Source organism: Hemicordylus capensis, chromosome 5, assembly GCF_027244095.1.
Source record: "Hemicordylus capensis ecotype Gifberg chromosome 5, rHemCap1.1.pri, whole genome shotgun sequence".
NCBI classification, from domain to species: Eukaryota; Metazoa; Chordata; class Lepidosauria; order Squamata; family Cordylidae; genus Hemicordylus; species Hemicordylus capensis.
In genome coordinates this window covers 151,630,390-151,656,900 of record NC_069661.1, presented here as the reverse complement: position 1 = coordinate 151,656,900, position 26,511 = coordinate 151,630,390, and the positions used below count along the sequence as shown (strand labels likewise).

The 26,511-nt window shown below is 43.0% G+C and overlaps 1 protein-coding gene and 2 long non-coding RNA genes across 12 annotated transcripts in view; 1 reads left to right on the top strand and 2 right to left on the bottom strand.

The window, feature by feature from the left end:
* Nucleotides 1-11,269, bottom strand: part of LOC128327970 (uncharacterized) — a 44,901-nt gene extending 33,632 nt beyond the window's left edge. Inside the window, exon 1 of the long non-coding RNA XR_008308925.1 lies at nt 11,139-11,269. This is a non-coding gene — a long non-coding RNA (uncharacterized LOC128327970). The remainder of the gene's footprint in view (nt 1-11,138) is intronic.
* Nucleotides 1-25,982, top strand: part of SRPK2 (SRSF protein kinase 2) — a 202,626-nt gene extending 176,644 nt beyond the window's left edge. For 7 of the 9 annotated variants that reach the window (XM_053257416.1, XM_053257419.1, XM_053257413.1 and 4 more), the window contains 4 exons: nt 4,823-4,892; nt 5,568-5,660; nt 6,032-6,124; nt 24,372-25,982. In XM_053257416.1, the coding sequence (XP_053113391.1) occupies nt 4,823-4,892; nt 5,568-5,660; nt 6,032-6,124; nt 24,372-24,556 (441 nt within the window). In that variant the 3' untranslated portion in view covers nt 24,557-25,982. The remainder of the gene's footprint in view (nt 1-4,822; nt 4,893-5,567; nt 5,661-6,031; nt 6,125-24,371) is intronic. The other 2 variants (XM_053257415.1, XM_053257414.1) reach the window with 2 other exon arrangements.
* On the bottom strand, nt 11,785-22,150 carry LOC128327972 (uncharacterized). 2 transcript variants are annotated; one of them, XR_008308928.1, is made up of 4 exons: nt 22,075-22,150; nt 20,560-20,679; nt 15,493-15,707; nt 11,785-12,283 (listed from the first exon to the last, which is right to left on the bottom strand). It is a non-coding gene; the product is annotated as an uncharacterized LOC128327972 (long non-coding RNA). The 2 variants fall into 2 exon arrangements; XR_008308927.1 differs by lacking the exon at nt 11,785-12,283 and having other exon boundaries at nt 15,218-15,707.
* Nucleotides 25,983-26,511: the final 529 nt, after the last annotated feature.

Here is a 26,511-nt window from a genome sequence, read left to right as displayed (position 1 = left end):
GTAGTGGCTAGAGTGCTGGACTAGGACCAGGGAGACCCGAGTTCAAATCCCCATTCAGCCATGAGACTTGCTGGGTGACTCTGGGCCAGTCACTTCTCTCTCAGCCTAACCTTATTCGCAGGGTTGTTGTGAGGAGAAACCTAAGTATGTAGTACTATGGGCTCCTTGGAGGAAGAGCGGCATATAAAATATTTTTTAAAAAATTAAAAAATATATATATACTTTTAACTAATGAAAACAGTAGAGTTTATATCATTACGGTTGTTAAACTAAATACTTAAGCTGTTTTAAGGGTTCTGGTTTTTCTCTTTTCAAAGAACTGATGGAATTTTAAATTTGTGCCAGGGACTAGTGATTTGTGACAGAGAAATCACATCACTTTCACTAACTTTTAGTTTGTTAGTTTAATGAGGGAAATTGTGCAATTTGAAATGGTTTAACTTTGTGTTGTAAAGTTTGCACATGCTAGAAGCTGGTTTTTCAAACAAGGTTCAGCTAACCATGGTAAGTAAAAATGCAGGCACAAACATAATGCATTGTATTCATCTGCACAAATTTAAAAGGGGGCAAGGAATTTGTGAAAGAAGTGGAGTGAGGAAGCTCATGCGGCCATGGGGTACTCTAAATCTCCTAACTATGGCTTGGGAACTGTGTTACATCTGCACTGGGCCATAGTGACTTTCTAAAACTACCCTGAAAATCCATGGCTGAGCAGAGAGTGAACTTTGGTCAACCTCTAACCTTGGTCACTTCCCCTGCATACATTTAAAACAGAGCTCCTGGTATAACAACATGGGCATCAGGTTGGGGTCTTGCTTCTTCATCCATTTTAATGTTTATGAACATTTTAGTCCTGTTTATATTGCCGGGTGGGGTGGGGGGCAGCATTGAGACTAAATTACTCTGTCCTGCGTAGTTCTGTTCAGCGTGGTATAGTGGTTAGAGTGCTGGACTAGGACTGAGGAGACCTGAGTTCAAATCCCCATTCAGCCATGTGGCTTGCTGGGTGACTCTGGGCCAGTCACTTCTCTCTCAGCCTAACCTACTTCACAGGGTGGTTGTGAGGACAAACTTAACTATGTACACCGCTCTGGGCTCCTTGGAGGAGGAGCAGAATATAAATGTAAATGTAACTTAGTCGGGATGCTTCTCAATGTTAATAAAACAAGGGAATTGAAGAATTGTGTACAAGAGATTCTCCCAAGATTTTCTGGATAGGCTGCTGTTATGACTTTTGAAAAGCACAATTCTGAAGGAACAGGTTGCCTGCTGTTGTGGCTAATCTGTAAATATTTATATTAACCTGTTGCAGTAGTATGTATATAATATAACTTGTTGCAGCTCTGTGGTATTAATATTCAGTTGTTACAGCTCTTAAATCAGTAAAGTTGCATATGTTTTCCAACATGTGTGGACAGTAGGAGCCCTATTACAGGTCGTTTGGTACTTGTGGTTATGGTTTGTGGATTAATACAGGACTGAGCACTCGGACAAATGGCTGCAGATACCACCCTACCCTCTGTAAGATCCCTTCTTGTAATTTGTTCTCTTCATGTCTCTTGCTCCCAGTCTCATTCATGAGTCATTGTTTTACATATTTTCCACAAGCAGAGGCATCTTGTGATTCTCACTGCTCCAGGTGTGTGTTGCAGGGTACTACCTCTTTCTCTCTCATGCACACACACACACACACATATACACACACTGGCACCACCCTATGAGCAAGCCCAGTGCTGATGAAGCCCCATTCTCCAGGTCAGAAACCAGTTTTCCTTCATCTTCCAGGCATGTACAGTTTCGTCAGGCCTGCCACACTCTTTCCCCAGCACCAAAAGTGGATAAGCTTGGAGTGCGGCGGGAGCTAGACACAGGCCAATGAAACTAGAGGTAGCGCATGCTGCCTGAGATAACAAGGAGTGGCACATACCAGTCCAGGACAACGACAGAGCATGCACTGCTTGCTCCTTGCTGTACTCGGCCTGACTTCTGGAAAGTGAGGGGAGACCAGTCTCTGACCTGGAGGGCAGGGCCAGGGAAGAGGGGGCAGGGCCAGGGAAGAGAGGGCAGGCCAGGATGGGGAATCCTGTAGTAAATTTATTGTTTTGACCACAGGTCATCACATAGCATAACAAAAAAGAAGAAATGCAACATACCAAGAAGTCACACATCAGTTAAGTTGAGCTAAAACCAATGCTACATTTTAGAACATATAAATTTCTTTCTGAGTTTAAAAGAGCATAGCAAAAGTTGGTGAACAGTGTGGGGACAAACCAAGACAGAACACAGGGGTGGCAACAGCGATGAGGCTTGGGGCGGGAGAGTAGGTAGGTGAGTAATGCCCGCAGCAGGAGGTGGCACAGGTTACCTGCACTCACCACTTACCTGCACTTGCCACCTGAGGTCATTGCCTCACCTTGCCTGATCCCAACTTTTGTCCACGATGCTTCATTATTATATCCCATTTTATAATGACAACTCACCTGTGTGTTAGGTTAGACTGAGATTGTGATTGGCCCACTGTAATAGTGCATAGCTAATTTTGAGCCCAGATTTGTCCTGTCCAGGTCCAAGACCTGATCTAGTGCAGCTTATTGGTACTTCAGCAGACTACACTAACTCAGAGATGTTCCATATTTTTGGACAAAAGGAACTAGAGTGCTTCTGTGAGCAAAATAGAATAGTAGAGTTTTATAGTTGGAAGGAACTTGGAAGGTCTTCTAATCCTGCCCCATGCTCAGTGCAGGAAACTACTACAGCATCCCTGATAGATGCCACTGTTTGAAAATCTCTAGAGAAGGAGAGCCCAGCACTGTATGAGGCAGACTTAAAACTTTTTTTTTCCAGTTTGAAGAAAATTGCTCCTGATATTTTGTCTAAACCAACTTTCATGTAATTTCAACTCGCTGGTTCTAGTCCTGCTCTCAGGAGCAGCAGAAATAAGCCAGCTCTTCCTCCTGACAGCCTTTCAGATGTATGAAGATGACTATCATATCTTCCTCTAGCCTTCTTTTTCCAAGCTCCTTCAACCATTTTTCATAGGACTTCCTTTCAAGACACCTTTGTTGCCATCTTCTGCTCCAGTTTATCTGTGTGCTTCTTAAAATGTGGTGCCCAGAACTGGCTATGCTATTCCAGGAGAGGACTGATCAGCACACAACGGAGTAGAATAATTACTTATTAATAATTAGAAGTGGAGCGGCTGACAGAGTGGTGTGGGGAGAATAACTTATTCCTCAATTTTTAAAAAACAAAGGAGATCATTGTGGATTTTAGGAAATGTAAATCAGATATTCAGCCACTCATTATTGAAGGGATTTGTGTGGAACGGGTTTCGGTGTTCAGATTTCTGGGAATGGAGTTGAGAGATGATCTGACATGGGGAGCAAACACCAAAGATCTGGTGAAGAGAGCACAGCAGAGACTATACTTCTTGAGAATTCTCAGGAGGAATAATCTTTCAAATAATCTACTGTTGATGTTCTACCGCTCTACCATAGAGAGTGTGTTAACCTATGGAATCTGTGTGTGGTTTGGGAGTTGCACAGTTAGGGAAAGAGCATTGCTGTCCAAGGTTGTTAAGACTGCGGAGATAATAATTGGGTGTACTCTTCCCACTTTAGACCAAATTTATGCCACCAGGAGTTTTAACAAAGCAGTAGAGATAGTGCAGGATCCCATGCACCCTGGAAACGATCTCTTTCAGCTTCTGCCTTCGAGAAGGAGGTATGGGGTCATAAAGGCCAGGACCAGCCGCTTGAGAAATAGCTTCTATCCAAAAGCGGGTTTAACTTTGAATGCGGCAAAATACAGTTTCTGATGGGGTTTTTGTTTTTCAGTTTTCAGAGTTCTTTAGTGTTTCTTTTAGAGTTTTTTAGAGTAATGGGTATACGGGGGGGGGTATATTGGGATATATTCAGCTATTCTTTGTTAGGTCCTGTAGAGGTTGTTGTAGATTCTTTCAATCTCGTTGTTCTGTACAGAATGACAATAAAGATTTGTCGTATCGTATATATAGATTCCTCTCTACAATCAAGAACATCTTTCGACTAATAACAGTTGCATTCCAAGTTACCTTAACCATCACAGTCTCCTCTTCCCCATCTTCATGTGGAATCCCCACTGCCCAATCACCATGGTGCTTCTGCTCGCAAACACTCGTGAGAGCTGCTATACACAGGATTATCCACGGGCATGCCTTAGATAATTTTATATAGAGAGATGATTTTCAGTCCATTCCAATAAGTTTTTTAGTATTCCCTATAAATTTTGCTTGCTATAAAGTAGGACTGATAGATTATCTCCTCTTGACAAAACATGGAAACCACTTTCCATAACTTGCTTATGCTCTTTGATTTTTTCTTTGTGACTCTGAATCCCACCTAGAATTAAAACTCTATTTCTTCATTAGAGTGTTTCTGCTCTAGTTCTTAGATTGGCATTGTGGCTTATAAACCTCCTAAAAATAGGCAGATACCAAGGCTGGGATTCAGAGAACTTGCATGCCCAGGAAGGTGAGGGGAGGGGTTGCAAAGTTTTGTGGGGGGGGGGTTAAATCACCCATGACACATGGCAAACCACTTTTGAAACTGAGTTAACTGTCCAAAGGAGACTACAATACAGCATGGTAGCCTACTCCAGAGCAGGTTGGGGAAGTCCCTGGAGATTATTTTAAGTAGTTAAGTAGTAATCTTGGCATTTTTAATCTAGGCATAAGCTTGTTTTTAAACCATTGCTTCAGTGTAATCTTATGTATGGCATCTGTTTTTAATGAGGATAATATTTGTTAAATCTAAAACAAGCATCACTATCGGTTTTATCTTAGGCATTTGAGCTGGCAACTGGTGATTATCTGTTTGAACCACATTCTGGTGAAGACTACTCCAGAGATGAGGGTATGTATCCTTATCACACAAGATAAAGTCCTGTGCATCTTTATAGATACAAAGGAATGTGAAAAGATATTCATTTATTAGTTCAAGTAGACTGCTGATAATTCTGTTCTCATTTCAGAATACAAACGTCACTTTTTTTCTATTTAGTCTTGTCCCATCAGTTGCAGTAAGTGGGCAATCTCCCTACCACAGACACACTTCTGTTACCTAAACCCTGAAAGGATTAGGCTACTTTCTTGTAAGATCTGCATATGGTGTGGAAATGTTAAAATAGTGAAAGCAAAACTGCCGGTTTGGATGCTTCTTTGACACCGAACTAGATGTGTCTGAATATTCTAATTGTGATGGCTGATTGCTAAAAGAACAGCAAACCAACCGGAATTAACTCCTGCTTCCATCTGTGTACCTGTCCCATTTTCCATGCTTGTTTGTTTATAATGTCCTTTGCAGTGGTAACAACTTGGGCATCATCTATTTTGATTTTTCTCTCTAAGTGCTACTAATGATGCCAGAGTTCTACTGGTCTGGAAACCTTTGCATGGGTTTGCTGCAAACATTTGTTGTGTTTGGAACTTTTTTGGATTCTCAAAACTAATTCCAGTTTCTTTCCTCTTCTTTTATCCCATCCTCTCCCCATGCTTCCCATTCCTGTGTCCTTCTCTCTTTCCTTCATAGACCACATAGCACACATCATAGAGCTGCTAGGCAATATCCCAAGGCACTTTGCTCTATCTGGAAAATATTCTCGGGAATTCTTCAATCGCAGAGGTAGTACCTCTTCTTTTTAAAAGGCACCGTGATGCAGACAGAAGTGGACTGGAAGGTGCTGGTTGTAGCCTATACTACTAAAATGCATTTCCCAAGATGATAGTTCAAGCAAGCTCTATTTGCAGCATGAAGCAATTAAAGATTGTTTGTTTGCAGTCATCTTTTAATTTGTGATTTTAGGCAAAACAAATTGCTTTTCTAAATTACCCTATAAGGAACCAACCTTCCTCTACAGATTTCCAGGCTCTCATCTATTTTCACTACAGAGTAATCTGTTTCTGTCTGTACCGGGCCAGCATTAGTGTGTGCATGCAATGTACTGATTAAACTGTTGTATGTTTCTGTTTTGCTGGAAATGTTCTCCAATGCAGATCACATAGCATTGATCATTGAACTACTGGGGAAAATCCCTCGAAAATACGCTATGTTGGGGAAATATTCCAAGGAGTTTTTCACCAAAAAAGGTAACGGTATTTCTGCAACCCTAATTTAAGCAATAGCCCTTTCCAAAAGAAGACACTGTATACTTATGAATGGGTAACAAAGAGTCTTGATTTTAAGAGCTTGTTGAAGTAGATGCTGTGTACATTGAAATATCAGTTGTTAAAAAGAGCAGAGATTGCAGATATTGTATGTTCACACAATTGATACCTGGGTGGGACAAACATCCTACCCACTTTCAGGAGCTGGGTGTTCTCCCAGTTTTCGATTGTGTGTGAGCAAACAGGTAGGAGGCGTGGAGGTGATCATGTGTGGGAGAGGAGCTGGGTAGAATGGTTTTTCCTCCTGCCTTGTTAAAAGTGCTGGATACAACAGCTGGGTACGGCGGTGCCGTCCTACCCAGCTCCTCTCTCATGCACAATCACTCTCCCCTCCTACTACCTAATTGTTTGCTCACACATGATCTAAAATTGGTATACACAGCTCCTGGAACTGGTTAGGATGCTTCTCCTACTCAGTTTTTGATCACGTGAACAGCCCTAGTGTGTATTGAATTTGAATGCTCTCAATGCAGGCAGACTACCGTATATTGGCTAGTATTGTTTTATTCCATCTGAAATCAATAGAAGAGAGACTGCTTGTTGGCTTCCAGTGGCATCTGGTGGGCCACTGTGTGAAACAGGATGCTGGATTAGATGGGCCTTGGGCCTGATGCAGTGGGGCCGTTCTTATGCATACATTTTTCTGGAAGTGCTGAAGTAAAAGATAAATCATATATCATTCTTGCCTTCTTTTAATCTTGCCTTCTTTTAATTTTGAATACTTCAGTGCTGAAAGTGATAGCAAGTCTTGCTACTCTTTGGCTCTGCACACAACATATATCTGCTGCTGTTAGTACATGAGCCAGTTGGGCTGGTTGGTACCATTTGCAGGGGGATGAATGCTCACTGTAATCTACACACCTAGAGTTGGGAAAAGGTGATAGCATTACAATACTTCCAATTTTCAACATGTTATGTTTTTATTGTCCTTCAGTGGCCAAATTCGCACTGGTTTTTAAAAAGCTTTTAAACATTTTTGTGCAACAATTTTGTGCAACAATTTGTTCATTGCTATCCTGACCCTGACGGTAACCTTACTCTAACCCTCTCCTCCAGACTAAAATGACTGAAATTTTACCCTAATCGATTGGGAGTAGGGTTAACGAGGGGATGATAACATAGAGAAAGCTGTAAGTGAAACAATGCCATCACCTATTTTCCATCTATATACCTCCATCAAGAGCAGAGGTGGCATGCCCCTGAACACCATGTGCTAGAGAGCACCAAGAGAGGGGGCAGTTGTCCTCCACCCACTCACTTAGCAGGCTTCCTGGGTGCATCTGTTTGGCCACTGTGTGAGGCAGGATGCTGGACGGGATGAACCTTGGCCTGATCCAGCAGGGCTCTTCTGAGATGTTTAAGAAAAGTAATGTTGTGTTCAACACTGTCGTTGTTGACTCCTGGCAACCACAGAGCCATGTGATTGTCATTGGTAGAATACAGGAGGGTTTTACCATTGCCTTCTCCTGCGCAGTATGAGATGATGCCTTTCAGCATCTATATTGCTGCTACCTGATATAGGTGTTTTCCATAGTCTAGGAATCATACCAGTGGGTATTTGAACCAGCAACCTCTTGTTCCCTAGGCAAGTTATTTTCCCTCTGCTCCATTGGCCAATATTTATGGGCCTGGCTCATGGACTATATCCTACCATATCTGCAACAAACCTGAAACTCAGAATGCTATAACTGTTTGAAAAGTGGATGACCCAAACAGCCATTGCCTCCCCACCCACCACTAATAGGTACCCTCAGAAGAATTATCATATATGGTCAAGTGGCTACAATTGCACCTGATGTGTTCAGATCTTCCACATTTGCTTTGTATTGGTAGCCTTAGGTAGGCAGATGAAATCAAGTTGCATGGGTCATATGTAGAACTTGGTAATAAAATGTGGAGCCATTTTATTATCAGGCCATTTTATTATCATTTTATTATCAGGTATTGCTTGTGTTTCTTGCTGATTCTTCTTTTTCTTCTTTTTTTGAAAAATAAACATTAAAAATATTTGAAAGTATTAATATAAAGAAGCAATTTTGCATAACTTGATTAATGCCTGTTAGTGATTTGAGATTAAATAAAAAATACTATTTTACAGTTAGAGTGGGCTCTTGTGGGAGCTCCCTCTCCCTTTCTGTAGCATCTTTTCTTTCTTTTTTTATATTTTATTTTTTAAAAAAATATTTTTATTCAATTTTTCACAACATAAGATACATACACGCACACACAAAAAGAAAAAAAAGAAAAGAAGAAAGAAGAAAAGCACAAACAAAATAAACAAAAACAAAAACATGAGGACTTCCACCTCATCATTAAAACAAGTATCAGTTACAATACCCAAGTCTTTCCTGTAATTTAATCGTCCTCCCCCCGATAAATCGTACGGAAATCAGTTCTAGGGCATTTTAAAAACATTTTTGTTAACACTCAAAAGCCTGATAGAAATCCATTTTATAATATGTTTTAGGTAAATAAGACGAGAGTCCCACTCCCTTTTAAATGCTTCAGATTTATTTCTTCATAATGCTGTTAGCTTGGCCATTTCTGCCAACTCTAACATTAAGGATCCAATCCTCTTTACTCGGGCAATGGATGTCTTTCCATTTGTATGCAAATGTCAATCTTGCTGCTGCTGTCAGATACATAAAGAGGGTACAGTATTTCCTAGGCAATGAACTGTTATCATTACCTAATAGTATTGTTTCTGGGCTCTTAGGGAAAGTCATTTTAAACACTTTCTTAAGCTCATGGTATATTAAATCCCAACAAGCCGACCCTGCACAGAGCATCTGTTCACTCTTTGGGGCTTGCTACCTCTCCCCTACCCCTTCCTGCCCCAGTCTCCGGCCAGGCCAAGTGGATGGCCTGGCCCGCCGTCACCGCCTTGTATCTGCGGCCAGGCCAGGCCCGCTGCCGCCATGACCGCACTGCCGGGCTGGGCCGCCCCCGCCGTTGCCGCCTCACATCTGCGGCTGGGCTGCTTCGCCTGGGCCCGCCACTGGCCGAGGCCCGCCGCTCCGCCCGGGCCCGCCGCTGGCCGAGGCCCGCCGCTCCGCCTGGGCCCGCCGCCAGCCGAGGCCCGCCGCTCCGCCCAGGCCCGCTGCCGCTGCCTCGTCCACCCAGGCCCGCTGCCTCGGCTCCGCGGACGGGCCTGCGGCCACCATGGCCACCCACAGCCTGGCCCACCACTGGTTGAGTTCTCCTGGGTGCGCCTTAGCCAGTCAGGCACCCCCGCAGCCGAGCCAATCAGCTGGGCTGCCGGGACGCACGTTCAAAAGGAACACCCAGGAGAATTATATAGATAGATAGCCTTTAGACTTATTACAAGTCCGCCATAAATGTATATAGGAACCCTCCTCTTTTTTACACTTCCAACATTTGTTTGACATATTCTTGTAAATTAAAGCCAACTTCTTAGTAGTTAAATGCCATCTGTACGTCATCTTAAGATTATTTTCCTTTAAATTAGAACAGGCAGTGTATTTCATGTCTTCTATCTAGATAGATATCTTCTATCTGTAGCATCTTTTCAATTCCTAACAGCCTTAGTGGATTGGCAGAAACTATTTAGTGGTCATCTTGGTCATAATCTGCTGGGAAGACTTGGGTTCAAATCCCTACTCAGCTGTGAAATTTACTGATTGCCTTGGGCTAGTCGCACACTCCCAGCTTAAAGGTAAAGTATGCTGTCAGTACCATTGCCTCCTCTTGCGCAGTATGAGATGATGCCTTTCAGCATTTTCCTATATCACTGCTGCGCTGCCTGATATAGTAAGGTAAAGGTAAAGTGTGCCGTCAAGTTGATTTCGACTCTCGGTGCCTACAGAGCCCTGTGGTTTTCTTTTGGTAAAATACAGGAGGGGTTTACCATTGCCTCCTCCTTCACAGTTTGAGATGATGCCTTCTAGCATCTTCCTATATCGCTGCTGCCTGATGTAGTACCAGTGGGGATTCGAACCAGCAACCTTCCGCTTGTTAATCAAGCATTTCCCCACTGCGCCACTTAAGATAGTACCTACTTTATATTCAGGGTTGATGTGAGGATAAAATGGTAGAGACCATGTATGCCACCCTAAATTCCTTAGGAAAGGAGTAGGATAGAAATGTAATAAATAAATAATGGACTACAGCCAAATTAAGAGTTGTGTGCAAGGAACATTTATATGCATGAAGAGGAGGAGCAGTTTTTGGTGATTCCTCCCTTCCCTCTTCAGCTACCTATACTTCCCAAAAATCTGCCCTTGAGGGTCCCATTGCTCTCAGGGACAAATTTTCAGTAGGCACAGTGGCTGCAGCAGGAAGGGGCAATTGCAGAAAATCACCCCTCTTCTTCATGTCCACACAGAAGCTTTCTCTGTGCACAAACGAACCCTGCTCACTTCTCCGAGACACTGCTAATGGGGGGCGGGTGGGGGACGCGGCAGTAGTTTCTCTTCCCAAAACTAGAGAGGTGTTAATAACTCTTTAACTTTGTGGACCAGTTTTACTGAGAATGATGTTCTTATCTCTTCCTCCCTTTATCAAGCTTCCACCAAGCTCTTCACTCTTAGATTTGTGTCCTGACAACTCAGTAGTATAGGTGAGGGCTACATGAGGATAAGTGTAACTCACATGACACTGAGTGAACTTTAAAATACTGAGTGAACTTGTACACCAGTAGCTTAAAGGTTTCTCTCTGCCAAAGCTGGGCTGGTTTTACATGCGTAATGGTTTCTATAACAATGTATCAAACTCCGTACTTTAACAGGCTAGACTTATAAGTTACTGAGGTACCTGTGTTGGATACAACAAGTGTTCCCTGACTTCTAACCCTTTTACTGGAAACAACCTCCCTGGTTGAAGATCCGTGTATATACAAGACACACCCAGCATTCATATGTACGATTCATGCTTGCTAACTGGCGGTGTTCACTGGCGTGCACAACTTACTACCCACCTCCCAATATCCAACCCGCCGATCCAGAGACTCTCACTAGAGATCCTAGCACTCGCCCTAACTGTTCCTGTCAGGAGCGCATCCAAGCCCTTTCTGACTCTCAGAGCTTCCAGTGTGACCGTTTAACTGCCACTCTCTGCTCCATTCTAAAGCCCCTCCCTCAGGAATCCTAGCTGGAGGGCGGTTCCTTGGGCTTCAAAAGGTTATTGACAGCTCTGGTGCTGCTGCCAACCATCACAAAGCCACCTAAAACAAGAGCACAGATATGTGCTCTCATAGAAAAGTAATTCAAATTATTAGGTACCGGTCTATGAAAAGTTGCTATTAGGTTGCATTCTTCAGCAGTTTCAATATTCATATTAATACTGTGATGTTAGCACATGTTACAGAGATTTTGGAGTGATCTCTCCCATTCCAAAGACCTGGAACCAGTGTTCTTTCTAACAAGGATTCCCAGATGCTGTTGACTACAGCTCCCAGGATCCCCAGCCAAAGGCCATTGCAGCTGGAGATGCTGGGAGTTGTCGTGAACATCATCTGATAATCCCTGTTAGAGGGAACACTGCCCATTGATATTCACCCCCATTGAAAAGCAGGTTGTAAAAACTCTAAATCAATAAATATAAGGGGAAACTTTGAGGCTGGTTTTCCGCAATGTATATTTTGTTGGTGTATTTAGTGTGCAGATGGTACTAAAATTGGCTCAGCAATCCAAGCTGTAATTTGTGTTGGTGACTGGCTGAGAAATGTTAAGGAGTGATCTCTGTACAAATTGCTTTGCTTTCTGCAATCTGCCTACAGAAAAGGTGGTTGTGTGGTGTACAAATGTGCATCTGGCATTCCGGACTGTGCTCATGATGATCCTTGAAGGTTGGATCCATGTTGTCACGCTAACAGATGGTCAGCACAAACATCTCTGATAGTGCTGATCGGTGGGTTGAAAGAGGCAACAGCGTCCAGGTTTCTCCTTGAATCACAACATGTTGTTCATGTTGTCAGTTTGCCAGGTGCACACAGGGGTGTGTAGAGTGGAGCTGTAGTATTCATAGTGTGTAAATATTCAAATGTAAATATAACTCTTTTTAAGAATTACAAGGTTCTCCACGAACTTCACTCTATTCTGGTCTTTCTCAGCTCTTTGGCAACTGTAATGGAATAGGAATACGAAATTGAACTGAAGACTTAAAGTGGCTTGCTGAAACTGAAGTACTACAACAGTGACTAGGAAGGTTTGACAGATAAGGGAGAGTGCACATGGCATTATTAGTGAGGTCTCCTAGGGATCGTACAGTTTTAATCAGTAATTCATATACTAAAAGACCCACCCATAAATGGAACATAAGAATGACAGTCTGTAAGAAGCTCCATATATTAACTCAGTGGATGTAATTAGGAGTAGGACCCCTCTCACCTGCCTTTTGGGTGACCCATGAATAAGATAATTGATCCAGCGGCAGCCATAGCCTCTCTGCTGGTGGTTCAAACTGAATTCCTGTTCCCTTTCTTTATGTGTGTGTGTTTTTTTTGTTTTTTTTTAAACCATAATGTCAGAAACCAGTGTGGAAATTGGTGTATAGGGGATGTAAAGGATGAAAGTCAATTGGCTGTCCTAATAATAAACAGGAAGATGAGTGTGTGTGTTTGTGTGTGTGTGTGTGTGTGTGTGTGTGTGTGTGTGTGTGTGTGTGAATGCACATGCTGCCCTTTCTCTTTGCATTCGGAGCAAGCTGTCAGAGCCCAAGGGAGCCTTGAGTCAAAATCCCCTACAACACTGAGATAGCTCAGAGGCACTGGCTCTGGTTGAGTACTTCCTTGGTTGCGTACGTCCTACATCTAGTGGTAATTATTGGCAAGATCACTGTAATGAATTATGGAAAAGTGATAAATTCTCATTTCCTTTGGAACATCTCTTTAGAACTGTGAGGTTACAAAATATTTACTATAAAATAAAGAAATGGGTTATTGTATTGCTGTGCTGTGCTCTATGATAGGCTGATATGGTGGCCTTCATCAAGAGTGACACTACTCTTCTACTTTTTCTCATTTTGCAAGAGCTTTAGGCTCTATGCAAGCAAAGGGCAATGTGAGCAGGCACTGTCCCACCTGTGAATGGAAGTGGGAAGGCTTGGTGGCAAAGGAGCTCTGTGGGCAAGATGCAGAAGCACTTTCTGTTGACATACATGGTGTCACGTCTGCTTAATAGCCTCAATCAAAAGATGCATGTGAGGTGACCTATATTTGCAGTGAGTAGTGTAGTAGTGATAACTTAGCATTTATTTAACACTTTTGGAGTGGTCAAAACAAATCACGTACATTGTCATCTAGTAATCCTTACAACCATCCTGTAAGGTATGTTGTATTATGCCAAAATTTTAGATGGCAGGCTAAGAGTTCAAGGCAGAGGCAAGATTCGCACTGGGGACTTCCTGGTTTGTAGCTCAGTCTCTTAGCCACTATGCTTCAGAATTTTCTCTTCTGAAGATTCTTACCTTCTTCCTGCCCTCCCTCACTCCCTCCTTCCCGCCCTCATCCTGCATGCCACAATTAACTCGGAGCGTGGCAGGGTAGGAGCATGAGACGGTGATGAGAGTGTAGGTGGTAGGGACGTGCCCGAACTGGCTGATGGCTGGTTCAGTGGCAGAAGGGGTTACCTTTAAGCAGGAGGAAGAGTTATCTTACACCCACCCGCTGCGTTCCCCTCTCTGGCGCTGTAGCCAAAATCGCTTGCATGGGGCAGCCCCGGTCAGTGGCCGGTGCGCATATGGGATTTTGGACAGAGCGCTAGCGAGGGAAATGTGGCAGAGAGGAGGGGAAGAGCACTCTCCCTCCTGCTTAAAGGTAACCCACCCCCCGCCACCAGACCAGTCTGGAAAAGGACCTCCTAACCAGTCCGTGCACATCCCTAGTAGGTGGTAGTAGTTGAGATCATGAAGTAGTACACGGTCAGAGACCAGCATCTCTAAAAACAAATCTCCAGTCCTGGATATACTTTCATTGAGCTCTGCTGAAACCATTAAATTTGGGTATTTCAGTGGAACTTTTCGATTAGTTGTTAGAAAGAGAGAGTGCAACAGCAGCTTACTCATGACCAAACATATTCTTGGGTACGTAGGCAAAATTGGATCTTTATTTTCTTAAAATGGATTCCCCAATGGTGCCATTAGGAAAAAGTACAAGAATGAAGGGGTGGGGAAAGCATCCACATTTCTAACAAAACAAAACAAGTTGAAGAGAGATTCCTGGTTTTATATTGCCACCTTGTGGCATACTTCTCATCAGCACTCTGAATTTCTTGAAATTCTTTCTAATGGGATGTATTATGTAGTAATTGCAACATGCTGACAGTATAGCCAAGAATACATACAAAGGGATTATAATTGAGTTTATAATATGCATTGTCGTTCACTAGCTGGCAGTTTGAACTGGTCGGAATACTGCACTTCCATAACCTAATGTTAAAGAAGAGAGCATTTTGATATGTGTGCAAAAATGAGATGATGCTCTGTCTTTTCAAGGAGCTTTATTTGCTTCCAATACTTAATGAACAATGTTAAATTTCATTTAATTTCTTCAGTTTCTTCTTCAGTTAAAGTTTATTTAAATTTATTATATACTGCTATTCGGCTTTTTAAAAAGTCTAAAAGGCAGCTGACAATAACAAATAAAAACCAAAATCAGACCCCACCAATCTTCCTCTTTCTGCAAAATGGAATAGAGGAGGATGGAATAGAACCAGTGTGGAGATACTTCATGATGGTGGTATTTGCTATCCAATTGTCAAGTTAAAATTTCACAAGACCTTGGTATAATATGTTAATGTAACAAAATTATTTTTAAAATATAAAGAAAAATCAGTTTCAGATGCCTTGTATTCACATAGGTAAACAGTCTCTCAAACACAGCATGAATCTTAGACAAACCCCCATTACCTATTGGCTCTCCACTGCAGCCATCCAACATTCATAACATTTCTGCATCCTCTACACCCAGAGGCACGGGTTTAGAGGAGCCACTAGTGGTGGCAAGGTGCCCTCTCCCCACCCCACCCCAGCCTCCATTAGAAGTATTTCAAAGGCAGGGTCCCCCACTTTGCTTGTAAAGGGGAATCCTAATCAGATTCCCCTTTGCAAGCATATGCCTTGAACCACCAAACCAGTTCCATTTGAACTGAGGTCAGTTTGGTTTGAACTTGGACTGGCTCCCTTTGGGTGGGGGGGACAGTCCAGTTCTATTTGTACTGGGTTGAATATCTAAGGTTGTACCAGCCGCTCCTGAAGCCACACTTTCGTTCTCTTATCCTCCAATCGCTACAGAGAAGGGTAGAGGACATGGCCAGCCAGGGTCATCTTCATACCTGTTCTGTAGTGTGATCCATAGGGCTTTCATAAGCCTGGGTTCTGCACCTGTGTAGGACCTTGCAGGTGGAATATCCAAGCTTCTTGCGGCACTCACACACCACCCCTTGCACTTGGCACAACCATTTATTTTGGCAGTTGGAGTGCCCTTTCTTTAGTTCCTCTCCACCGAAATGTTCACTTCATTGCTAGGGCTCCTTGGTTGGACTTGGTTCTACAGATAGAGAGAGAGAGTTTGGTGAGATGTTTTTGACCTACTGGACTGGTTGCTGACTACTCTTATTCCTAAATGGGCTGGTTTTTGTTGACGGATTTGGACTGCTATTCCGTTGGTGGTGGGGAATAGAAGAAGTAACACTGGCAAGTCAGCAGGCTGTTACAGAGGAAGGGAAATGGGAAGTTTAATAGTTGTTTCTCCTTCCAACTGTCCTGCCAGCTCTTTGAACTTGGGGAGCAGTGCGAATTACCCACAGAACCTCACCTTGCTCCTCTGTAATGCCAGAGCAGTTAAGAATGAGTAAAAAATCATCCATGACCTGATTATGGATGAAGGGGCCAACCTAGTATGTATCAGAGAGACTTGGCTGAGGGAGGCTGGTGGCCCAGTCTGGTCCCAGCTTCTCCCTCCAGGGTATTCTGTTGAGCAGCAGGTATGGGGACATGGGTGGGGAGGCATAGTTGCTGTGGTCTACAAGAATAACATCCCCCTTACCAATATGCCTGTCGAAGTGTCTGACCATATTGAATGTATATACTTAAGTTTGGGGATCAGGAATAGACTGGGACTTCTGTTGGTGTACTGATCACCTCACTGCCCAACAGAGTCCCTGAGCTGATGGACTTGGGTCTCGGGCTTGGCGTTGGAGTCTCCCAGGCTTGTGGTGGGGGACTTCAATTCTCACTTCAGGACCAATTTGTCCGGCTCAGGAATTCATATCTTCCATGATGACTATGGTCATCATGGTCTTGGGACCGATGCACATTGCTGATCACACGCTGACTCTCTCCACTCCAGCTGAGGCACTGAGTGATTAGCAGAAGATAAGATATGCAAAAATCTGTTGAGCATGAATGGTTTAATTAAATATGTGTTGTATTCAGTGTGATTGAAATGCAGACTGACCTTGCAAAGGGATTTGGAAGACCGCATTTTGAGACAGAAATACCCAAATATCTTTGGGAGCTCAATGCAATCCCAAAGCTCTTGCTAAAAGCCATGGTATAAATTGTGTGGAAAAGCTTTTTGAGAAGCTGGTGAGGAAAGTTCTGAAATTACAGAGGTTTTTCTTTCCAAAGGTTTAGAAAGAATCTCTTGACTTGTTCAGGGGTCTTTTGAAGAGCTATTTTGTTTTTCTTCTGATTGTTATGAATTATAGTGGTGTCTAAGTTTTGTTGCCCAAGTTGAGCAGTCTAATGTAATTTAGGTCACAGTGTAATTTGGTGGGACATGATGTCTAAGCCAGTGGTTCACAACTTTTGCCATTGCAGGGACAGGTCATCCACATGGAACTACAGGAGACAAAAGGAGGGGGGTGGGGAATACCCCTGTCAGTCTATTGACATCCTCAGGAATCTTAATTGCTTCTTTCTTTCTTGTAACCATGACCCATGGTTTTACACTTTCTTAAATGCAGTGATGATAAATCTCAACAATTCTGAACAGTAGGCTGATTTGTTTGGGCTAGGCTCACTCCACTTCAGTTAAATGAACATTTGAAGCTGTTCCATAGTAACAAGGCAGTTCATTGGTCTATCTTGCTATCTCAAATGACCTGTGGTCACTGTTCCACGGGGAGGAAGTTTTTTTATTGAAAGATTGCTTGAATCCACAAATGGGTTGTGCTTCTGTGCTAGTGCCACAGGGAGAGGCTCCCAGCTACTGCAAAATTCTCAAATAACTGTGCAAAAAAATTAAGTGTCGTCGTCGTTCATCATTCTCTTCACTCTTTCAGCTTGTTTATGTGGGGCTTCAGGGGCAAAACAGTAGGTTGGGTGGCAGTGCCCCAAGGGTGGTGCACCCAGATTCCAAATAGGGCAAATGGCTGATTTCTTAGGAATTTTTGAGGTTTATGCATCAAGATTTTTCCCCATAGGGAATAATGGAGGTTTCAACAGCCCCATAACTCCACCTGGGGGGCACTGGGATGGCCTGAAGCGAGTGGTGGTGTAGTGCACAGAGGGTGCCAACCACCCCCCTGGATTGCTAACCCATTGGGGTACTGGGCTTTGTTGTTTCTGAGGTGTTGAGTTTAGATTCTCTGGTAGCAAATGAGATTTTTAATGAAAAACCATGAATCCGCTCTCATATGCTACTAGAGAATCTACTCTCAGAACACCTCTAGAACAACAAAACCCTGTTGTACTTAATGGGTTGGCAACCCATGTGGGTGGTTGGCACCCTATGTGTACTACACCACCACTTGCTCTGGGCCACCCCAGTGCCCCTCAAGTGGAGTTATGAGACTGCAGAAACCTCCATTATACCCTACGAGGAAAATCTGAAAGATGCTTAACTTCATTAATTCTTTAAAAATCAGCCCTTTGCCAAATTCCTCTGAAAAAAATGTGGTAGCTTCCTTGTACCAACTGGGCACTACCACCAACCACACTCCACTCTGGGCCGCCACCACTACCGCCGTGTGAAGCTATACTTTCCCTGAAACCTCCATCATACCCTATGGGGAAAATCTGAAAGACGCGCAAACTTCAAAAATTCACCAAAAATCAGAAGTTTGCCCAATTCCTTTGAAATTTTTGTGGTAGCTTCCACTCATTGGGCACTATAACCCCCACCCACTCTTTTGACTATGTGACTCATTTTTAATCCAAATTAATTTGGATTCGGGTTAATTCAGATACAAAACAAAACTGGGGTGATTCGGAAGGCTTAATTTCAGACAAAATACAAAATGAGGTTGATTAGGATTTGGTACAAATCGAAACAGAAAAAATACAAAACGTGCAACCCTAAAAGACTTGACTTGAATCCGATAGATTACAACATAGAGCTCATTCGAAGATTTATGCTAAGGTAAAGCTGCTCCCTGCGCCGCATTATTGGATACCGGGTGAGTGAGGAGAGGAGTTGCAGGCCCGGCCAGAGAAACGGGCATGCAGGCCACCATTTTTGTCCCCCATCACGTGTTTGGGCGGACCAATCAAATTATAGGAGCGCCTGCATAAGCAGCTGGCCCCGTTATGTTCTCCCTTAGTTGCTCTGCAGGTAGGCACCCTCCCGCTCATCCCTTAACTCAGTGTGGGATATTCTGATCGCATTTTGGGGCCAAGTAGGAATTTTTTGGATCTCAGCTGACTGGCTATGGTTGAGGCCTTTTTTCGCCTACTTCTCACTGACTTTATTAAGGTTGTCACTGGGTTTATTTGGACACTTTGCAGTTGAGTGCAGGTCAGGGTAGGTTAATTGCATTGGTGTTGGGCTAGAGGGCCGTTATGGTGAGTAGGAATATGGAGGAAGGCTTGGTGATTGCATGACTCTCGGGCTAGATCTGCTCTCACTCAGATGCATGCCAGCGAATGCCGCTCAGTGCCTCAAGGCCTTGGTTGAGGTGGGCTGACATGCATCCCCTTTTGGGGGGTAACCTCGTGGTTGAGATGAGGTTCGGACTGGTACCGAGCCAAATCAAATCCCAGTCCTTTGCCCTCCCGTGGGCATACGAGATTGACCCACATAGAGGATAACCACACTTTAGTTCACTTCTTCATTGTAGGTTTTGTAATTATTTGATGTGGCCCAACTCCAGTGTAGTTGTTCAGGGTTGTGAGAGGGTTAGTACATGCCCCTCCTCCTTTGAATCATAATTTGGAACCATCAATTAATTTTTAATGATTTTTTTGTGCTTAAAATATCTCTGTATTTGTGCTGACTTAGACACCACGATTATTGCAGTGTCTTATGCAGTAATGTTTTGTGTGGTTAGGTTGGATCAGTTTCAGTTTGTGTCTCCTGAGAATGTGGACAAGCTGCTTGGAATAGTGTGGTCTTCCACTTATTTTTTTGAGCTTTGACCGACATTGCTTATACTGTTTAGCAGGGGGTGTTGTTGTGGAGGTCTTGGTAGATATTATAAGTTCTTTTCTAAGGGAGGGCAGGATGCCTCTGTGTCTTAAGGAGGCAATCGTTAGACCTCTTCTGAAGAAGCCTTAATTGGATGCCTCAGATTTATGCAACTATAGGCCTGTCTCCAACCTTCCATGGCTGGGCAAAGTAATGGAGATGGTGGTGGCTTCCCAGCTCCAGACAGTATTGGAGGGAACTGATTATCTAGACTCATTTCAAACTGGCTTTAGGGTGGGCTATGGGGTGGAGACTGAATTGGTCAGCCTAATGGATGATCTCCGATTAGGAACTGACAAGGGAGTATGACTCTGTTGGTCCTTTTGGATCTCTCAGTGGCTTTCAGTACTATCAACCATAATATCCTTCTGGAGTGTTGAGGGGGTTGCGGGTGGGAAACAATGCTTTGCATTGGTTCTGCTCCTACCTTCCATGTAGATTCCAGATGTTGTCTGTTGGAGACTGTTGCTCTTCAAAATCTGAACTTCTATATGGTGTCCCTCAGGGCTCCATATAGTCTCAAATGCTTTTTAACATCTACATGAAACTGCTGGGAGAGATCATCAGGATATTTGGTGCAGGGTGTTATCAGTATGCTGACGACACCCAAATCTATTTCTCCATGTGAGGATCATCAGGTGAAGGCATAACCTCCCTAAATGACTGCCTGGAGGCAGTGATGGGCTGGAGGAGGGATAATAAACTGACACCTAATCCACTTAAGATGGAGGTATTGAAACATCCCAGGCCAAAGGTTTTAGTGGTAAACTGGAAATTCAAGCAAGGCTGGCTATCACCACTCTGCACTAGTAGACAGGGAGGGCTGCAAAATTGATAATATGGGTAGGAGAGTGTACTCTACTGCATGTCTATCCACTAAGATTGCAAATTATATGCCCTGCATGGCCAAATTCCATCACTCAATCTGGGAAAAATTGCAACAGGACATAAAAAGCCTACCAGAGGAATTTTGTCAAAAATTAAACGATACCTTTGCTAAGTCCACAAATATTACGCACCAACATCTTAGCACAGCAAAGCACAGAGAAAGAGTCAAGGTCACTGGCAACTGTTGTTTTGTTGAGAAGACGTGTGGCTGTGTTCTACGAACCTGCAGTTTGATATGAAGGAGAAAATTGAGAGCCTTACCTTTGTTGGAAAGGGCTTGTTTAGTGAAGAGATTGACAACACAATGGAAAAGTTAAATCAGAATATACTGCAAAAACATTTACATCTTCTAGTACACAATCTTATTCATCTTCCTGGAATTAGGCCTTTAACCACCAGTGTCAGTCTTTTAAGCCACCAGAAAGGAGGGATTACAACAGACCCTCTCGTCAATATCAGCAAAAAAGCTATGCCATCAAAGGCATAAAACAACAAGGCTCCAGTAGTAAGCAACAGGAGCCAAGCTAGCAGCATCTTTGATGTTTTGGCAGTTCCAATGGAAACTGCCAAATTCTGGAATCCTGGAATTCCAGGATTCTATGGAAACTTCCACCGCTATAAGAATAACGAGCTATGCACCTGCATGGCAAAACATAAAATCAGATGCATGGGGTGCTGTGCATTGTCAATACCGGCTATGCGATAGAGTTCAAAACTCTACCTGTTTATGCAGGTATAAAATATAGTAGTGAAGGTTTTGTTGGGAAAGGGTGCAATTGCCCCAGTACAGTGGATTTGTCAGAGAGAAGGGTTATACTCTTGTTACTTTCAAATCCCAAAGAGGGTTGGAAGCATCCAGCCCATAATGGATTTGAAGTGGTTGAACAAATATGTCCATTCAAGGAAGTTTTGTATGATAATGCTGCAAGGTGTCCTACCATTCCTTTGCAAGGAGGAATGGCTTGCAAAATGTGGGACCTCAAAGACGCAAACTTCCATATTAGGGATGTACAAAATGTTTCAAGTTGAAATGGGCTGCCTCAAGTGAAACAAAATACCCTCTTTAAAAGGACCTGTTTCAAGCTTGAAACAAACCAACCCCATTTTGATTGAAACGTTTTGAGCACCATTTTGGAGGCCTGTTTTTCCCTTGCCGGTTGATTTTCTGGCACTGGCTTCCGATTGGCTTGTGATCTCCTTGCTTCTTGGTTGGCTTGTTAGCATACAACTCAAGTGTTGTCATGGGCAACCGTGGCTGGGGGGAGGGAGGAAGGAACACAAAATGAAGGCATTTCAAGATGTATTTGAAAGGATTGGGAGGCAGAGAGAACCCTTATGCCTCTCTTGAAGGATACATCAGGAGAGGAAACACTATGCAATTGACCTTCATTCAGCTGCGGAGGCTAATTTTGAAAGGGGAGTCTTGAAGAGAATTTTGCAGTAGCAAAAAAGCTTACTGCTCTTTCCTCCTTGGAAAGCTCACTAAATACCCAGGCTTATGAATGTCCTATGGATCACGCTACTGATAAACAGGTTGCTCACCTGTAACATGATCTGTAAGTAATCTGTAGACCCTCCCATCTTCCCTGCAGCAATAAAAGAATAGATAAAGACTTACCTGTGCTCTCTGGAAGACTCTGTGGGATGATCGTCATATGGAGGCAGTTGTCCAGGGAAGGACGTGCCAACTGCCGTAATGTTTCCACCAAGTGTGAGGGGTGGTGCATGAGTGCCGCGAGAAGCTTGGATATCCCACCTGCAAGGTTCTGCGCAGGTGCACAACCCAGGCTTATGAATGTCTATAAATCACTTACAGATCATAAGGTGCAGGTGAACAACCTATTTATCTCTGGCTGCTCTGGAGGAAGCTGAGGGCATGACAGAGATCTAGCCAGTGTTCCGTTGCTCCCCCTCTCTTTCATATTAAAGGGTGAATGGATTGGTGTGGCAAAAGCCATGATGGCTAGTTGGGGGAAGAGGGGCTTGCCTCTTTGTCATTGCCCCCCCCCCGCCGGTGGGCTCACTTGTTTCCTCTCAGGATACGTGGGGGAGGAGTGTTGTTTGAAACATCAGGCTTCCTCCTTGAGTAGCCACTCCAATTGGGGGGAGAGAGAAGTGCTTTGCTCCAAAAAGGTTGTTCCAAAAACCCCTTCACATGTTCCTGATAGCACTGAAGAGGAAAGGACTTTGCTAATTGGTTATCTACCATATCCTCTCTGTGTAGCGTCCTAATATTCATGAGGAATCAGGCTCAGTAGCAGAGAGGAGGAGGGTTCTGGTTGAGTCCTGAACATTGTTCCCATCTAGCCCTTTCCTCTTGACCGAGCAGGTGGACAGAGTTGTTCGCAGCAGCAGATGGCCAGTTCCACTGGTTTTTGTCCTGTCTGTAGATCCCTCGGGGCAGACTATGGAGGAGCCTACCCAGTATAAACAGTCAGAAGTATACTCATTTGTAGTTTCCAAGGAGAATGTTGAAAAGGTTGGGGATGAGGGATTCCTTTGTGGTATATCCCATCAACTCATTCAGCATTAATGGGAGGAACAGCATATCCTAAGTTCCTTTCATGGGCCAAGACCTTGGCTTCCAAAGAGGTAAAGGGAGCTGTGGCATCTTATCCCCGACAAAATGGCTCACCCCATAACAAGAAACACAAGGAACAGAAGACCCACAAACAAGCAGTCGCTCCCTTGGCCATTTCAGGCATAAGTACCATAAGAAGGGCCACCTTTCTTCTTCTTTCTCAGCTATCAGCCTTCTCATTCTTCTCCATTGGCAGTTCAGTCCTCTTGGAGAATAAGAAGATCTGGGTCGTGATCCGGTACCATCTATAAAGGGGTTCTGCACCTGCTCGGAACACTGGGTAGAATTAGCTTCTCGCGGCGCCGACCAACTGCCCACTGCGCGTGCTTCGCGCCTGCCCATATTGGCAGTTTGGCACCTAATTGTTCAATTTCTTCCTGACCAATGCGTTTGATTCTTCATTAATTATTGGCTCCTCAAAAACTGTTTATTACTAAATTTATTGGTTTTGACTCGGATTCCTCCTCATTTCACTGAACTTGCCTCACCAAATGTATCTCTCCCTCAAAAGTGTCTCCTCCCCCCGCCCCCAAATTAAGTGAGGAGTATAGTTCCCCAAGCTCCTCAAGCTGGGCAGGAAGAGAAAACTAACCTGGAAAGCAGACTGGAAGGCCTGGCCTCATCCAAAAAAGTATTTTCTAAGAGGAATCTGGCCCATTGTCTGAAAATGTCAAGCAGGTTTCGTTAATAAAGTAAATAAACCAACAACATTAATTACCTTACCCCGAGAAGTAATTAATGTATAGTAAAATCCTCACTTCCCTAATAGTGTTCTTTGCCAGCCCTTTGTTTCCACTAACTAGTTGGTCTAGAGTTGCCCCTGCTCTCTTCATAGTCAGATACAGACTTGTACAACTATGCTTAAGTGTGTGTGTGTGGTGGAGAAGCGATTTTAGTTGAAGGAGTTATTGTTTTTAGTGGTGAACTCTTTACTTTGGTTGTACTCATCAATATTTACTGCTGCCCTTGTACCAAATGGTGCTGAGTTCATTCTGTGATTACATATTGTAAGACTCTCTTAGATAGGTGCTGTTCATTTTAGTTCGTGGATTCTGATTTTTCAGTGTAATATTCATAAAGATTAACCCTGTTCTGCAGAAAATGCTTTTGAAGTCCGGCTTTCATTGTCAAGCTCGTCTACAATGATTTGTAGATTTTGATGAGTGAATATACGTATTAAAGTATCTTGAGTCTGCTGAATTAAACAATGAAAATGTTTTTCATGGGCAGGCTAGATCTTCATGCATATACTCCCTGCAAACCAAGACAAAGCCAACCGATGATAGTACCTGATAATGATAGCACTACTTCTTTTCTGTTTTAAATAAATGCAGGAGAACTTCGACACATTACCAAACTGAAGCCTTGGAGCCTCTTTGATGTGCTTGTGGAGAAGTACGGTTGGCCTCAAGAGGATGCTGCCGAGTTCACAGATTTCCTGATCCCTATGCTAGAAATGGTTCCAGAAAAACGAGCCTCGGCTGGTGAATGCCTTCGGCACCCCTGGCTGAATTCTTAGCAGAATCTTCAAATATAACTCTGGGCCAGCACCCACATTCCCATACATCAGGCCTAAATGGTGACTGTCATAAATTCTCTTAACAGGATCACAAATGAGCTGGCTTCAACCCCAGACCTTTATTTTGCTTTGAGGTACTGTTTGACATTTTGCTTTTTGTGCACTGTGTTCTTGGGAGGGGTAGTATTTTTGTCTTCAGCTTGTAGTTTTACTTACTCTCTCTGCAGAAAACACTAATGTCTTTAAGCATTGTTTCTTGTGTTGTGTAGCATTCAGACATCAACTTTTTGAACAAACATCCTTTATTCTCCCCCTGTGTGTTTTGGCAGGTTTTGTAACTATTTATGAAAAATATTTTAGCGGAGTATTATATAATTTACAAGTGTGAAACATTATCAAGCCAGAATTGAGAACATGTACAAATCTTTCTTCTGGCAATGGGACATTGTTCTTGTAAAATAGTGTATGTAAATGCACCCTGTAAATGTTTATTTCCATTAAAAATGGGATGGGGACACACATTTCAGAGTCAAGCTACTAAATTGAGAGAGACTTGTAGTGTACAAATTGCATGTAGTTGATCTCAACCTACTTGAGAAGTTGCAAATACTTTCCTTTCTGTAACAGTGCCCATCTTGGATTTGAAAGAATGTGGCTCTGATTTAATTCTGTAAAGAAGGCACTTTAAAGGGAGGCTAAGACGTCATCCTAAAGAGAACATATATTTTATCATTTCAGTGTCCCCTGAACCCTTTTGCCTGTTTCTAAGTGCTTTTAAGGAGAAGTGTTATTTACTTTAGATCTCTGAGCTGAGGGCTTGGTACCATGGGACACTGCTTTTTTGTGGTTGATGCATTTGTCTTAGGAATGGGAAAACAGCCTGGGAAGCATTCTTTGAGCAGCATTATTAACCTGGGATTAAAAAGGTGCTCAGTTTAAGGAAGGAAAAGCAGAACTAATGCAAATTTTACATTACAACAAAAGATCATGCACCTTCCATACATAGCTTTACATGTTTCTAAAACAAATTGCACTAGCTTATTTCTCCCTTCCCCCATAAATTGACATATTGAGGAACTAATCTTCCTTTCTAAGTTGCACACAAAATTATAAGTGTTTTCTGAATAATAATAATCATCATAAAGCTAAGTAGATTCCAAAAGAGAACTCATAGGCAATACAGATTTTAGAATGTAAAATATGGAGGTGTATTTTAGCCTCTTTTAGAAGTCAGTGGAATGAATGTAAATTTATTTCTGGTTTTACACATTAATTATGGTGCCACTTTTTCTCAACATTGTCCATTTTAAATTTATTCACTTGCCTTTGCAATAATTAGATTGTGAGACGATACCCCGTGTTGTAACAATAACCAATTGTTTGAGGTGCTTGCAGTTGTCTAATTAAAGTGGTTGTTTTTTCAGAACTGTGCTGCTCCCTGGAGTGTTTTGATAGTGGTGAATACGGTTGATTCACTGCAGTCACATGTTCACTAGGAGTCTTCAAATGCCAGTTGATTTTTGCCTTTTCAAATGCTTAATTAAAAATATACATCAGAGCAGCCTCTAAAAGATAGCAGGCATGTATAGTAATATTACTGCATAACTAGGCATGCCAAAATGGACAAGCAGCATTCCACAAGACCTGTCTTGTTTAAGAGAGTGGCTACATATGCCAGCATCCCTGATCCATCATTACAAAGTGCATTTACAACAGCCATGTCTATTTTTAAAAAATCCTTACAGACTGACAGCAGTAAGAGCTGCACCTAGATTAGATGAGGTAGAATTAATGGCTTGGTTTAACTGATACAGTCAACATAAATGTACATATTGAAAGACAGTTGATAGCCCTTCAAAATTTCTAACCGCCAGGGAGAAGACACCTTTCCAGTGCTCTGTCCTCACTGCTGTGTGAATGTTGGACACAAGCAGAAGGGAATGCTGTTTCAGAGA